The sequence below is a fragment of the Oncorhynchus clarkii genome, chromosome 17 (genome assembly GCF_045791955.1).
Source record: "Oncorhynchus clarkii lewisi isolate Uvic-CL-2024 chromosome 17, UVic_Ocla_1.0, whole genome shotgun sequence".
Lineage (NCBI taxonomy): Eukaryota > Metazoa > Chordata > Actinopteri > Salmoniformes > Salmonidae > Oncorhynchus > Oncorhynchus clarkii.
The window spans coordinates 54300772-54316917 of record NC_092163.1 but is presented as its reverse complement, the minus strand read 5'-3'; the positions used below and the strand labels follow the sequence as shown (position 1 = coordinate 54316917).

Below are 16146 nucleotides of genomic sequence, written 5' to 3'. Positions count from 1 at the left end.
TTTTTCCAAAATAAGAAATGCTGAAGGAATATGTTCTATGTTGTGTAGTTTTCTATACAATAGAGCAGCACATTTGTATGTACAAATATAATGATAATTACTTCCGTGCATTTAAAAAAAAATGAATTTGTAGGAGAAAATGGAAAAAAAGAAAGAGAGATGTCAGAGAGAGGAGAGAGGTGTAGTTGAGGGAGAGCAAGCAAGCCCGAGACGGGAAGGCGACATAGCTGGGAGGGAAAGAGGAGAGATTGAGATTCAGAGGCAGAGAGTAAAAGATGGTCAAAAGTGCGTGCGGGAGAGAGAAAAAGAAAGAGAGACACAGCGAGAGTGTCAGAGAGAGAGAGAGGCTCTGAAGTGAGATGGGTAAAGGTGAGGTATCGTGTGAGTGTTTCTTTAGTGGACCTGCCGAATCCTGTGCTCTAATTGGTTAATGACGTTTTAGTGACAGCCTGTTCCCTCCCTCCCACTGCCTGGTGAGTGTGTATGTATGTGTGAGAGCAGACAGAGAGACTGAGAAGCACAGAGGCAGTCTCTAACTCTAGCCCAATGAGCTCTCAGCCCCTCACACACACACTCTCTCTCAGCGCTGGCTCAGGCTCCGCTTCAACACTGGGATACAGAGAGAGGCAGCAAGAGGCGGAGAAGGAGAGTAAGAGAGAGGGAGTGAGGAAGAGGAAGAGCGGGAGATCGGTAGTGTGTATGTGTGTGTGAGAGAGAGAGCACCATGGCTTTAGACCCAGGGCTCGTAGCACTGCTTCTATGGACTATACCACTACAAGTACTGGGCAACGCCGGAAACAACAATAACAATGAAGGTAAAGCAGGTGTGTGTGTGTCTGTGTGTGTGTCTGTATGTGTGTCTGTGCCTGCATGCGTGTCTGTGCTTGTGTACGAGAGGGGCAGCAGGGGAATCACATGTATACACACTGGCACTCACACACACGTTCATTCGTGTGGACAGGCGTGAATTATTTGTGTCTCATGCCTTCAGCCAGGATTAACTTATCACATGTGGAGCTGAGCTGAAGTATGAAAGCAAGACTACCTGAAGCACACACCCCCCCCCCCACACACACACACAAACACACAAACATGCCGTCAAGCCCTATCTGAACTTCCTATCTGTTAGAAAGTTCATCCTGGCAAACTGATGAAAGTTTCCCCTGAAGGCAATACCTTATGGGCATGCTCGGTGTGTGTGTGCTGTTGAGTCTATGTGCGTGTTTGCGCACATGCAGAGATTGCTCATATTGATTGGTTATGCATGAGCTGGTGTATGAGTGAGTATCTGCATGAGAGAGATTGGATATGTGCGTCGCATGCCATCTAAGTACAATATTTCCTCAACAAAACGTTTTCTTGGAAAAAGCATGTAAACCAATCAGCAATGGGCAGTAGGCCAGGGATAGAAGATTACCGAGACATTGATTGTTGTGCTCTAAATGACACAGGGACAACATGCAGTAGATTACAATAATCATGCCTCAAATCCATAGTCTAGAGTCCTCAGTAGAATAGACCATGATGATGACCAAATCACCTGAGAGGAATCAGGAATTCCTTTTGTTTGACAGTCTGCAGGACTGAAGGACAGTTTTCCTTTAGTTGGAAATCTATTCATGATAAAACTATGAGCTGAATCACTGTGTTTCTGACGGTGTCCCAAGACAAAAACAGATGCTAGGAAAAACAATTCCATCCATAACCGTGTGAGAAATATCAGGGTTTGTTTTTGTCCTTATTCTTGTCCTCCGTCCTACAATCTCGTGGCAGCATCTGTTTGTTTTCACTTGTTAAACTTGTTTCGCTCATCCTCTGTGTCCCCTGTGTGCATGGGTGTGAGCGTGCGTGTTTGACCTAGTATGTGTGTGTGTGTGTGTGTGTGTGTGTGTGTGCGCACGTCCGTGCGTGCATGCTTGTATGTGTGTGTGTCTGCATGTGCGTGCGTGTGTGTGTGACAGGAAGGGTCTGTTCTTGTCATGCGTCTTGTCTCCTGAGACTCAGAGCAGGTCTTGGCGTGACTGTCAGAGCTCTTGCCCCGCTGGCAGCATCAGCTTAACACTGCCCAGGAAAGAGTGATGGAGAGAGAGAGGGAGAGAGGATGGTGGAGAGATTTCAGTATTTATCTCAGAACAGAGAGAAAGCACAGAAGAGAGAGGGATGACGGAGGAAAGGAAGGATGGCAGTTTATCCTCAGTTTAGCGCAGTGAAGAAAGGACAGAGAGAGAAGGAGAGAGGAGGGCTCTAAGGTCAGTGATAGGCTGTGTGGATAGAAAGAGAGAGGAGGGCTTTTAAGGTCAGTGATAGGCTGTGTGGATAGAAAGAGAGAGGAGGGCTTTTAAGGTCAGTGATAGGCTGTGTGGATAGAAAGAGAGAGGAGGGCTCCAAGGTCAGTGATAGGCTGTGAGGATAGAAAGAGAGAGGAGGGCTCTAAGGTCAGTGATAGGCTGTGTGGATAGAAAGAGAGAGGAGGGCTCCAAGGTCAGTGATAGGCTGTGTGGATAGAAAGAGAGCGGAGGGCGCTAAGGTCAGTGATAAGCTGTGAAGATAGAAAGAGAGAGGAGGGCTCCAAGGTAAGTGATAGGCTGTGTGGATAGAAAGAGAGAGGAGGGCGCTAAGGTCAGTGATAAGCTGTGAGGATAGAAAGAGAGAGGAGGGCTCCAAGGTCAGTGATAGGCTGTGTGGATAGAAAGAGAGAGGAGGATTCTAAGGTCAGTGATAGGCTGTGAGGATAGAAAGAGAGAGGAGGGCTCTTAAGGTCAGTGATAGGCTGTGAGGATAGAAAGAGAGAGAAGATGTTGAGACAACAAAGTAGGAGCCCCCCTTCTCTTTCCATCCATATCCCCGTCTAGAAGCTAGCAATGATTACAAAAACACAACAGACATATGTGTATAGTTATCTGTTCCTCCACTTAAATGATACCATATACAGTACATAGACTATAACCACTCATTGTTCCACTACTAGTTTCAAGTTCCTGCTTTCAGTTGGAGATGCAGGGTTTGTGATCTAGTCTGAATACTCACCTGCTGATCACGCAACCCCCGTGACCTCAATCACACACAGCACGCCACCTCCTTATAATACTATACTACTGTACATTGCAACAGGATATACAAAAAGAGAATAGGGGGTTACAGAATTAGCATGTTTCATTTAATTTAAACAAGTTTTCATTGTAAATGTGATTTTAGGAAAAATAGTTTATTTATATATCTAAGGTAGATAAACATGGATCATGGAACCCCTAATTGCCTGGAAAAAGAGGCCTTTCATAATGTTTCTATCAAATGTTCTATTTTAAATACATTTTATTTTGTTGATCAACATCCAAATAACTCACAATTATTGTTTTCTGTATTTGTTCGAAGTTCATTTAAACGTTCCAATGATAAGCCCTTCTGAATCAGTTCCACTCTGAATCAGTCCCACTCTGAATCAGTTCCACTCTGAATCAGTTCCACTCTGAATCAGTTCCACTCTACATCAGTTCCAGTCTGAATCAGTTCCAGTCTATATAAGTACCACTCTGAGTCAGATCCAGTCTGAATCAGTTCCAGTCTATATAAGTACCACTCTGAGTCAGATCCAGTCTGAATCAGTTCCAGTCTATATAAGTACCACTCTGAATCAGTTCCAGTCTATATAAGTACCACTCTGAGTCAGATCCAGTCTGAATCAGTTCCAGTCTATATAAGTACCACTCTGAATCAGTTCCAGTCTATATAAGTACCACTCTGAGTCAGATCCAGTCTGAATCAGTTCCAGTCTATATAAGTACCACTCTGAATCAGTACCACTCTGAATCAGTTCCACTCTACATCAGTTCCAGTCTGAATCAGTTCCAGTCTGAATCAGTTCCAGTCTATATAAGTACCACTCTGAGTCAGATCCGGTCTATATAAGTACCACTCTGAGTCAGATCCAGTCTATATAAGTACCACTCTGAGTCAGATCCATAATTAGTGTTTCTCATCTACATTCATATTATTATTCAAGTCATAACTTGTTCAATTACTTTACTGTTCTTAATTATGGTTAATTTCAACAGATATCCTAAAAATAAATGTAACTGTCAATTTGAAATATTCAATTTGTTCTTTGAGATGGAAAATTAAATTATATAGAATGTATTGTACATATGAACATTTAATTTATTCATAAAAAAATGTCCTGTTATGTAATACATGGCTCATGTAATTCTTAAAAATACAAATATATATATATATATATATATATATATATATATTTTTTTTTTAACTTTACCCCCTTTTTCTCCCCAATTTCATGGTATTCAATTGTTGTTAGTAATTACTATCTTGTCTCATTGCTACGGGAGAGACGAAGGTCGCTAGCCATGTGTCCTCCGAAACACAACCCAACCAAGCCGCACTGCTTCTTAACACAGCGCGCACCCAACCCGGAAGCCAGCCGCACCAATGTGTCGGAGGAAACACCATGCACCTGGCAACCTTGGTTAGCGCGCACTGCGCCCGGCCTGCCACAGGAGTCACTGGTGCGCGATGAGACAAGGATATCCCTACCGGCCAAACCCTCCCTAACCCAGACGACGCTAGGCCAATTGTGCGTCGCCCCACGGACCTCCCGGTCGCGGCCGGTTGCGACAGAGCCTGGGCGGGAACCCAGGGTCTCTGGTGGCACAGCTAGCGCTGCGATGCAGTGGGTTCATGTAATTCTGATTACATTGTATTAACTAATTGCTAGATTATGAATATAATGTGAATAATCATATGGTCATGATCATGTTAATAATTGTATGCATCTCAAGGTAATTCTGTTTAACTACAAACCATACTGTCAAATAGTTAAAACACTTGCCTAGTTAAATAAGGGTTACAAATAAATATCTATGTAATTTTGTGAAATGTTACATAGATAGTTATGCCAATGTTAATTTGGCCTACAGTTGACAATGGATTGATTTATATACAGTGGGGAGAGAAATGAATTAATGAGTGAGAATGCTACAGAGGGTCATCTATCATACCCCCAAGACATGCTAACCTCCCATGATATTGAAATGGTGAGAGGTTAGCATTGGGATATGATATTTGACCCTCTGTAATTTTCTCACTCATCATTATTTACAATTCATTCAGGATGATCTGTAACCATGGTAACGTCCACATTAATGTAGAAGTGTTTAGAAACACATTATATTATAATTACAATGAAAGTGACTCCAAATTGACACAATACAATATTTTCCATGAATTTCTATTGGGCACAAAATAATCTGAAGCACAACAAAACGAACTGCAAATGCATCCAACACATTTGTAGAGTCACACGCTTGATGTAGGCATTGCGTGTTGGGAGAATGGGACCAAATACTACACTTTTGACTACTTTATTCATAAGAATATTCAGTGGTGTCAATCATTTTGACCACTGCTTTTTACATTTTGTCTCTGAGAAGTTGTATTAGTACAAAAACATTATTGGGAAATTATATTATTAACATACAATATAGCTCAGTTTTTGAATTAGTTATTTTATATAGCTACTTTTGCTAATTTTTATTAAGGGTGTCAATAATGTTTGACCCAAATGTATGTATATCATAAACCACATATCATCAATGCACACGGTTATGTATGTATATCATAAACCACATATCATCAATGCACACGGTTATGTATGTATATCATAAACCACATATCATCAATGCACACGGTTATGTATGTATATACAAAGAGAGGAGATCAAATATAGAACGTGGTTTTGCAATTATCCAACTTATTAATATTGTTTAACATTAATTCTGTAAAATATTTTCTGATAAACATCTTACAATGGCACCAAATCTTTTTTAGGGGATAATTATAATTTGATAATTAAAAAACAGTATTTCATCTAAAGAGATGTTCCCCAGACAGCCGATTCCTTTTAAAACACTTATGTTGGATGTTCTGAGAGTTTCAGACGACAATTGCTTGGAAAAATTAATTTAACTTTTTGCTGGGGTTTAGCTTAAGGGCAATGACAAATATTACAAGTATACGGGAAAGCAGATAACCTTAGAAATGAAAGTAAGACGGAGAAAATGAAATGTAGTGAGGAAGTTTAAAGCTCTCAGAGATGACGGTTAGCACTCAATCAAGCGTATACCTGCTTCTGATGAGGAGCACAACTCCAATTTGTTAATCCTCCACACACACACACACACACACACACACACACACACACACACACACACACACACACACACACACACACACACACACACACACACGCACACAAACACACACACACACACACACACACACACACACACACACACACACACACACACACACACATACATACTCCCAAAGACTGAATATACATTGAGTGTACAAAATATTAAGAACTCCTGCTCTTTCCATGACAGACTGACCAGGTGAATCCAGGTGAAAGCTATAATCCCTTATTGAGCTCACCTGTTAAATCCACTTCAGTGTAGATGAGGGGGAGGAGACAGGTTAAAGAAAGGTTTTTAAGCCTTTAGACAATTGAGACATGAATTGTGTATGTGTGCCATTCAGAGGGTGAATGGGCAAGACAAATTATTTAAGTGCCTTTGAACGGGGTATGGTAGTAAATGCCAGGCACACCGGTTTGAGTGTGTCAAGGACTGCAACGCTGCTGGGTTTTTATCGCTCAACAATTTCCTGTCTGTATCAAGAAGGGTCCACCACCCAAAGGACATCCAGCCAACTTGACACAAATATGGGAGGCATTGGAGTCAACATGGGCCAGCATCCCTGTGGAAAGCTTTTGACACCTTGTAGAGTCCATGCCCCGATGAACTGAGGCTGTTCTGAGGGCAATACACACACACACACACACACACACACACACATCAACAATGTTAGCAGCCATTTTTTAAACAAAACAGACATTCTGCAGGTAAGAGAGTGATCGACGCAAGTTCATTTGCAGAACATACTGAACCCTTCATTCTAAAAGCATCTGGTGTAAATTTGTTATCAAAATTCAGACACGACCGTGATGCAGACTGAGACTTGGCAGTGTTTTACCTGTGTTTGTGATTAAATTGGTTCCATGGTCTCCAGACTCCTGCAATAGCCCACATAGGCACCATCAGACATGTTACAGTGTTATTTGACACTGTTATCTGACAGCTCATTTAAATTTGTACAGCTATTTTGACAGGCATGAATGTTTGTATTCAGCAATATTGTTTGACATGGTATTTGCCTGGCAGCATATTGTCAAATGTTTCCTTGTGGGAATGCTAGTGAAGCAATCATCTACACATGGCCTAAAAGGTGCACGTCAGGCCTACTGTGTTTCAGTGCACACTGAAGTAAATGCTGCGTGCGTTTCTGAGAAGTCAGGCACCATAATAAGTGTGTCCATCAAAGTCTGTAGCGGCTGTGTGTTTGTGTGCACGCATAAGTGTGTGTGTGTTCATACTTGCATGTGTGTGTTCATATTTTGACTTTTACTGACAACTAACTTGTGTATTTCTATAAAAGCAGGCAGATGGTGAAATCTGAAATCAAATTCCTTCTTCCCCCTGAGAGGCAGTAATATCACCACATGTTTGTAGAATGTCGTTGCGTATTTCTGTGTTAGTGAGAGAGAGAGAGGAATGACAGAAAAAGAGAGAGAGAGAGATGAGGACATGGGGCAAGGAAACAGTTGGGAGGGGAGGAGAAAGCGAAGAGGAAATGGGAAATGGATTCCACTACGACATGAGTATAGAATCTGTATGCATCTCTTTATCTCTCTCTTCCTTTGAATAGCAGTATACGCCCTGGAAAATTCCTGACTTGAGATCCCAATTTTCTTGCAAATCTCCCATTGACATAATTGCATGATTTAGTAAATCCTACTGTAGGTGTTACTGTAGGTGTACCACGGTTGGAATTTAAATGTGGTCAGGACAGGATGGGACGTAATGGGATGTATGAAACTTAGCATTGACATCAGATGAAAATATCCGCGTCATGTCTGTGTTTGAGGTGTGTCTGCCTTAACACCTACAACGTCTGTCTGTCTGTCTGTCTGTCTGTCTGTCTGTCTGTCTGTCTGTCTGTCTGTCAGCAAGCAAGCACGCAGTTTCCCCTCCAGCCTGGTAAACTGCAGGACATGAAAACCCCCACAGAGAATGGGCCATATACCTAGTGAGGCAATGAGTGAGTTTATTACAGTCCACTACTCTACAGAAGGACAGGGGAAACGATACATAATGTTAACGACATAGGGACGCGATGTATTGTTACGGATATTCTACAAAGTTCAGAGCCGCAAAGCCGCATAGCTGCACACTATTGAGACCTGCTTTACATGGTTTTGACCCATGGAGTTGCTGTACTAATGCCAAGTTTGTTTGGCTTGACCAGGTAGTTATTGGAGATCATTTCATTGATGTATCAATACAGCACTGGCTTCCCCCAACTTTTTTCCACCTGCCCTGGTTCCATGAACAACGTGGTCTGAGGTGTGAGGGGTTGAGAGAGGCTCACCTCGTGGGGGACTGTTTCCTGACTACTGCCAAGGTATGTTGCTCTTTTTTCCACTATTAGCTGCTGAAGCATCACCCAGGTGGGTGCTACCCTTCAGTAGTGGACTAATCAGCCTACCAACAGAGGAGGAGGCCACAAACGATGTGCCTGATGAACAACTCCTGATCTCTACATTTGTTTTGTTTGTTTTTACATTGTCTTTGAGATTCTCTTTGTAATGAATAGCGCCATATAAAATAAACATTATTATTATTAGAATGAGATTTGTAAATATGTCAAAATGAGCCGCCAGACTACCATGACTATGTCGCTGTGGACGGTGAACTGAGCTTTACACATTGGCTTATTCATGTCAGCTTATATTGTTGAAAGCCTATTAACTAGCTGAAAATCTGGAGAAGTGTGTATTCTGAGAGGGATGCTCACTAAATATGTCGTGAAATTCTGATATGTGTGTGACAGAATACCGATGTGAACATTCCACATTTCCACCAATAATAACAAATAGTGGTTTTAGAAGTAAAGAAAGAAGTCCGTATTGAGATAACTGTTAATTAGAGCATGTGGGAGCAACATACACTCTATAATGGCTGTTTCTATATTCATTATGTTGTTTAGGAGGCAGAATACACAAAAATGAAAATCCACCACTATAACTTTGATTGAGTTGTAAAGTTGTCAGTGTGAATCCCACCTGGCCAGGCAGGAAGTATCGATGTTGACTGAAATCCCACCTTTCAGATGTCATTCATAATCCACCAGTTTGTCGATAAAGTATCTCTTTCTGCAAACTGTCAGTTACTGTGAGAAACTATTGAGTAATGTATATGAGTGAAGGAGAACAACAATGATCTGGAGACTCCAGTGGCAAGAAAAAGTATGTGAACCCTTTGGAATTACCTGAATTTCTGCATAAATTGGTCATAACATTTGATCTGAACTTCATCTAAGTCACCACAATAGACAAACACAGACTGCTTAAACTAATAACACACAAATGATTGTATTACTCTTGTCTATGTTGAACACATAATTTAAACATTCACAGTGTAGGTTGCAAAAAGTATGTGAACCCCTCGGCTAATGACCAAAAACGAATTGGAGTCAGGAGTCAATCAATGAGACTGGAGATGTTGGTTAGAGCTGCCCTGCCCTATAAAAAACACTCACAGCATTTGAGTTTGCTATTCACATGAAGCATTGCCTGATGTGAACCATGCCTCGAACAAATTAGATCTAAGAAGACCTAAGATTAAGAATTGTTGACTTGCATAAAGCTGGAAAGGGTTACAAAAGTATCTCTAAAAGCCTTGATGTTCATCAGTCCACGGTAAGACAAATTGTCTATAAATGGAGAAAGTTCAGCACTGTTGCTACTCTCCCTAGGAGTGGTTGTCCTGCAGAGATGACTGCAAGAGCACAGCGCAGAATGCTCAATGAGGTTAAGAAGAATCCTAGAGTGTCAGCTAAAGACTTACAGAAATCTCTGGAACAAGCTAACAACTCTGTTGACGAGTCTACGGTACGGAAAACACTCAACAAGAAGGGTGTTCACGGGAGGACACAATGGAAGAAGCCAGTGCTGTCCAAAAAAAACATTGCTGCACGTCTGAAGTGTTCAAAAAGAGCACCTGGATGTTCCACAGCGCTACTGGCAAAATATTCTGTGGACAGATGAAACTAAAGATGTGTTGTTTGGAAGGAACACACAACACTATGTGTGGATGAAAAATGGCACAGCACACCAACATCAAAACCTCATCCCAACTGTAAAGTATGGTGGAGGGAGCATCATGGTTTGGGGCTGCTTTGCTGCCTCAGGGCCTGGACAGCTTGTTATCATCGACGGAAAAATGAGATCCCAAGTTTGTCAAGACATTTTGCAGGAGAATGTAAGGCTATCTGTCCGCCAATTGAAGCTCAACAGAAGTTAAGTGATGCAACAGGACAACAACCCAAACGATCAGAAGTAAATCAACAACAGAATAGCTTCAACAGAAAAAAATATGCCTTCTGGAGTGGCCCAGTCAGAGTCCTGACCACAACCCGATTGTGATGCTGTGGCATGACCTCAAGAGAGCAGTTCACACAAGACATCCCAAGAATATTGCTGAACTGAAAAAGTTTTGTAAAGAGGACTGGTCTAAAATTCCTCCTGACCGTTGTGCAGGTCTGATCTGCAACTACAGAAAACATTTGGTTGAAGTTATTGCTGCCAAAGGGGGTCAACCAGTTATTAAATCCAATGGTTCACATACTTTTCCCACCCTGCACTGTGAATGTTTACACGATGTGTTCAATAAAGACATGCAAACATATAATTGCTTGATGTGTTATTAGTTTAAGCAGACTGTGTTTGTCTATTGTTGTGACTTAGATGAATATCAAATTGTATGACCAACTTATGCAGAAATCCAGGTAATTCCAAAGGGTTCACTGTATATTGGCGAGCACTTGGGTACAGCCAATAAAGAATGAGTCTAGAAAGAGTTTGGTCTGAAGTTGCATTGGGAGCTATGGTAACAAAACACAACTATGGTGCAATACCTATCAATTAATGTATGGTTTGTTAAGTGTTTTCTATTTTGAATCACTTACTTTGGAACAATTACAGGATACTTATTATGTAAGAGGTAATTGACAAACAATTGTGGACCTAGTAAATTATGTTAATAATAGCTTGAGAAAATGTTTCTCTTTGTGAAAATAAATAGTTATATATAGCTAGATATGAAAAAAGGCATTGGCCTTCACAAGTGACCTTCCAACAATACTGAAATGTATTGCAAAGTCAGAGGGTTCCGGCAGGTTTAAGTACGACAGCAAGCAATTGCACTGCATGCAACACATTTCTGTGCAGTTTTCTTAAACTTTTGTGAGAATCATTACTGCCTTCTCACAAACATGGTAACATCAGGCAAATATACAGTGACAGAGAGGGCATGAACTTTTCCATCCAACAGTATTATCTATTGTTTTTTAACACAGGTCGCATCTCTCCGGGTCCCCTTATTAAGAGATCAGCCTTGTTAGCAGCATGTCAGATGGATTATAGGAGCTAACAGATCAATACAGGCAGGCCTTAGACCCCGAGAGATGTGGCCTCAGCCTGGCTCTGACACGTGTAGGCCGGAGGAGACAGAGACTCCCTTGAGAGGTCTCTGCGCCTGGGCTGATGCTAAGTTCAGCATCCATGGGCCTGGGCTATGCTGCTCCTCCATGCTGTTTCATTGTAGTTTGTGATTTATTTCTCATCATCGCTAGCTTGTGGGGTGTGATATGCCTTACTCTGAACATTTTAAAGCGAGGCAGAGAAACAGTTGGAGGCGGTTTATGACAGTTCCATAATGGGCTGCTGTTGTGTTTGTGTTAACTCATCCCTCCTGGTGAGGAGCCTTTGATGCTCCCTTCATGGGGACTGATGGATGACTGAGACTGGGCTGTATGGTGTCTCACAACACCACAGAGAAGGAGAGGAAAACATCCAGTGAGAGAATGAAAGAGACAGTATGAGAAAGACAGAGAGAGAGAGAGAGAGAGAGAGAGAGAGAGAGAGAGAGAGAGAGAGAGAGAGAGAGACAGACAGACAGACAGAGAGAGAGAGAGAGAGAGAGAGAGGGTGAGAGAGAAATAAATAGTAAGAAAGGAGTAGGAGAGAAGGAATGAGAGGGAGACACAAGTTCCATTCTGTCAGTGTCTTTATCAACAACGCTTGCCTGATAAGTTGTGACTCTCTCAATTCCGCCCAATCTATTAGGGGATTTAAATGTTCATTAAGTTTAATAGAAGCCTAGCGGAGGTCTAATACCCTCTGATAAATGTCTGCAAACCTGGCAACCTGCTCCATTTGCTGCGACGACAGAGACGCATTGGCACTAATAAGGTCAAACAGGACAACCGTAACCCATCTCAAACTTTTAGTTTGTTTGTTAAGAGCTGCTTTGTCCACTTAATGTGTCCTTGAATACTCCAACAAGCAATATGTGTGCTTGTTACAACAAGCAATATGTAAAGTAGAATAGGTATGGAGATGCTTTATCTTTCTGGCTTTTAAGCTGACTACTCAGATATGATGTAGTGATCCACAAACTCAGTGTGATCCAGTGTGATGGATTCCTCACTGGGACTGTTTCCATGAGGAAGTAATGCATTTTATAGCCAGTAATCTGTCCATAAATCACCAGGCTAATGTAATTAAGACACAGAGATAGAGAGGGAGGGGAGCAAACACATGACTATATCTGCACAATGATATTAATGCCTGGCACACGCAACCATTACTCTTTATGCACCCAAAGCATTCATAATGCATAACCTATACACACGCACACAGAGAGAGAGAGAGAGAGAGAGAGAGAGAGAGAGAGAGAGAGAGAGAGAGAGAGAGAGAGATGAATAAATGAAATGGATTCAGGGAATTTGGGGAAAAGGGTTCATAAAGTCTATTTCACGCTCTTGCATCAAAGCTCGGCCCCTAAGTTACCTAGTAGCCCAGTTCCCGAGGGGAATTACACTCGTCTGTAATTAAACTCGTCCCCAGGGGAATTACACTTGTCTGTAATTACACCCGTTCCCAGGGGAATTACACTTGTCTGTGGACTTTTAAAAACATTTATATGTTTGTCATTTAGTGCAGGGTTTCCCAAACTTGGTCCTTGATCCCCCCCTTGGAGCACGTTTTGGTTTTTGCCCTAACACTACAAAAGTGTGTGGACACCCCTTCAAATGAGTGGTTTCGGCTATTTCAGCCACACCCTTTGCTAACAGGTGTATAAAATTGAGCACACTACCATGTATTCTCCATAGACAAACATTGGCAGTAGAATGGCCTTACTGAAGATCTCAGGGACTTTCAACGTGGCAACGTCATAGGATGCTACCTTTCTAACAAGTCCGTCCGTCAAATTTCTGCCCTGTTAGAGCTGCCAGGGGCAACTCTAAGAGCTGTTATTGTGAAGTGGAAACGTCTAGGGGCAACAACGTCTCCTCCGCTAAGTGGTAGACCACACAAGCTCACAGAATGGGACCAGAATGGGACCACCGAGTGCTGAAGCGCATAACGCATAAAAAGTTGCAACACTCACTACCGAGTTCCAAACTGCCCCTGAAAGCACAATAACTGTTCGTTGGTAGGCTTCATGTAATGGGCTTCCATGGCCGAGCAGCTGCACACAAGCATAAGATCCCCATGCGCAATGCCAAGTGTCGGCTGGAGTGGGGTAAAGCTCTCCACCATTGGACTCTGGAGCAGTGGAAATACATTCTCCGGAGTGATAAATCATGCTTCACCATCTGGCAGTCCGACAGATGAATCTGGGTTTGGCGGATACCAGGAGAACGCTACCTGCCCCAATGCATAGTGCCAACTGTAAAGTTTGGTGGAGGAGGAATAATGTTCTGGAGCTGTTTTTCATGGTTAGGGCCCCTTAGTTCCAGTGACGGGAACTCTTAATGATACAGCACACAATGACATTCTAGATGATTCTGTGCTTCCAACTTTGTGGCAACAGTTTGGGTAAGGTCTTTTCCTGTTTCAACATGACAATGCGCATGTGCACAAAGCGATGTTCATACAGAAACCGTTTGTCGAGATTGGTGTGGAAGAACTTGACTGGCCTGCACAGAGCCCTGACCTCAACCCCATCGAACACCTTTGGGATGAATTGGAACGCCTACTGCGAGCCAGGCCTAATCGCCTAACATCTGTGCTCGACCTCACCAATGCTCTTGTGGCTGAATGGAAGCAAGTCCCCGCAGTAAAGTTCCAACATCTCATGGAAAGTCTCCCCAGAAGAGTGGAGGCTGTTATAGCAGCAAAGGGGGACCAACTCCATATTAATGCCCATGATTTTGGAATGAGATGTTCGACGAGCAGGTGTCCACATACTTTTGGTCATGTAGTGTGTCTCAGTCATAGTCAGTACATTTTTCCTCAATCAAGTAGGTATCAGAAAAGTCAGTGCTAGTAGGAAAAAGTAAAGTGTGAGTGTTAGTTCACGACAGGCAAGTGTGTTAGTTAGTTGTTCTTTTTTGTAAGGAGGATAAACCCAACTAGGGTAGCCTATAAACGACACACTCTGAGACGGAGAAACAGACAGAAACTCAGCAGAGACGTAACATTCCCTTAATTCCTTTAACCCTCGATCTGTCTTTACTATTAGTTGAAATGAGGCGATGCGGAGAACCAGCACCTATACATTTATTCATTTAATATTTGATTGTATCAAAATAATTTAGTTTTGACATTTTACATAGCATTATAGACACACAATCAAAACCCTGTCTTGTATCAGATCAAATAAAGAAATTCTCAAATTCTTAAGAAGCACAAACAAATGTTTATTTTTCAGCATTCAACATAGTGGTTACTCCTGAAACAATTTTAGAAACAGACAGCACATAAGCTCTTCATGGTTGGGCAGATAATATTGATTGACCAGCACAGTATGACAACAAAATTGAGAACCACGTTCAGAATTCAACTTTAAGTTTGAAACTCTTTTGTCTCTGATGGAAAAGGAATGCATTAATCCGACATCATGTCATAACAGACCGGATAAGAGTTTATCCTCTGATCCACTGCCATGCTTCACTGTTTTTCTCTCCTCTATTTGTTGTCTTGTTCATGCCTCCCCTGTTTTATCAGTCCTCCTAATAATGGATGGCGTCCCTCTGTGTCATGGTGTCAGCACATGGACAGCTGGTGGCGGTGTGTCGCATGCGTGGGCTCAGTCGGGCGTTATGCAGCAGGACTTAATACTGCACGGATGCACGCACACACACACACACACACACACACACACACACACACACACACACACACACACACACACACACACACACACACACACACACACACACACACACACACACACACACACACACACAGAGAGACAGATACAGGTCTCGAAGGGGGACAGGGATAGGCTTATACAGGTGACACCATAGACACATGGCTGAAAGCAATTATCAAGGCTCATCAGTAGACAGGAGCATAATGTGTTAGATCATGTCTGGGCAGGTCTACACTTTGAAAGGTCCTTGTGTGATACGATGATTCATTGAACTGATGAAAGGTTTCTATGTGAAACAGAGACATACAGTAAACCTTCCCCAGTCTGAACTAACATAACAGCAGAGCCATGGGCTGAAAGTGAACGAAATCGAGAAAAGAAAAGAGAGATATTTAATTTGACTTATTGATGAGGAGTATAGACTGAGGAGAGGAGCTGAGTTACAGTACAAAGAGTTTGGAGGAGAGTCAGGGTTGTATTGATGAAAGATTGCTGTCATCTTTCATCTGTTTTCTCTCTCTCTCTTTCCCACTCTCCTCACCTCTCTCTGAGACCATGTAACCTTTTGCTGAACCTGTTAAATCAATACACTGGGCTGCACTTGGTTAGCTTATGGAGATGTGTAGGCAGTCATTGTAAATAAGAATTTGTTCGTAACTGACTTGCCTAGTTAAATAAAGGTTAATATATATATTTTTTAAAGCTTATGTAACTAGCTGTCTCAAGAGTCATGTATTATATTCACCTGCTGTTGATTGGACATGGTACCTCAGTTTCTTCCGAGGGCCTGTGTTGGATCAAATCCAAACTGTCTGAGGTGACTGTTTTAATCGCTAATCTATTTATTATTAAG

The 16146-nt window shown here is 42.1% G+C and overlaps 1 protein-coding gene across 1 annotated transcript in view; it reads left to right on the top strand.

Moving 5' to 3' along the window:
- The first annotated feature begins 616 nt into the window (after nucleotides 1-616).
- Nucleotides 617-16146, top strand: part of LOC139369833 (ephrin type-A receptor 8-like) — a 100078-nt gene continuing 84548 nt past the window's right edge. Inside the window, exon 1 of the mRNA XM_071109111.1 lies at nucleotides 617-815. Within this exon, the coding sequence (XP_070965212.1) occupies nucleotides 725-815 (91 nt within the window). The 5' untranslated portion in view covers nucleotides 617-724. The remainder of the gene's footprint in view (nucleotides 816-16146) is intronic.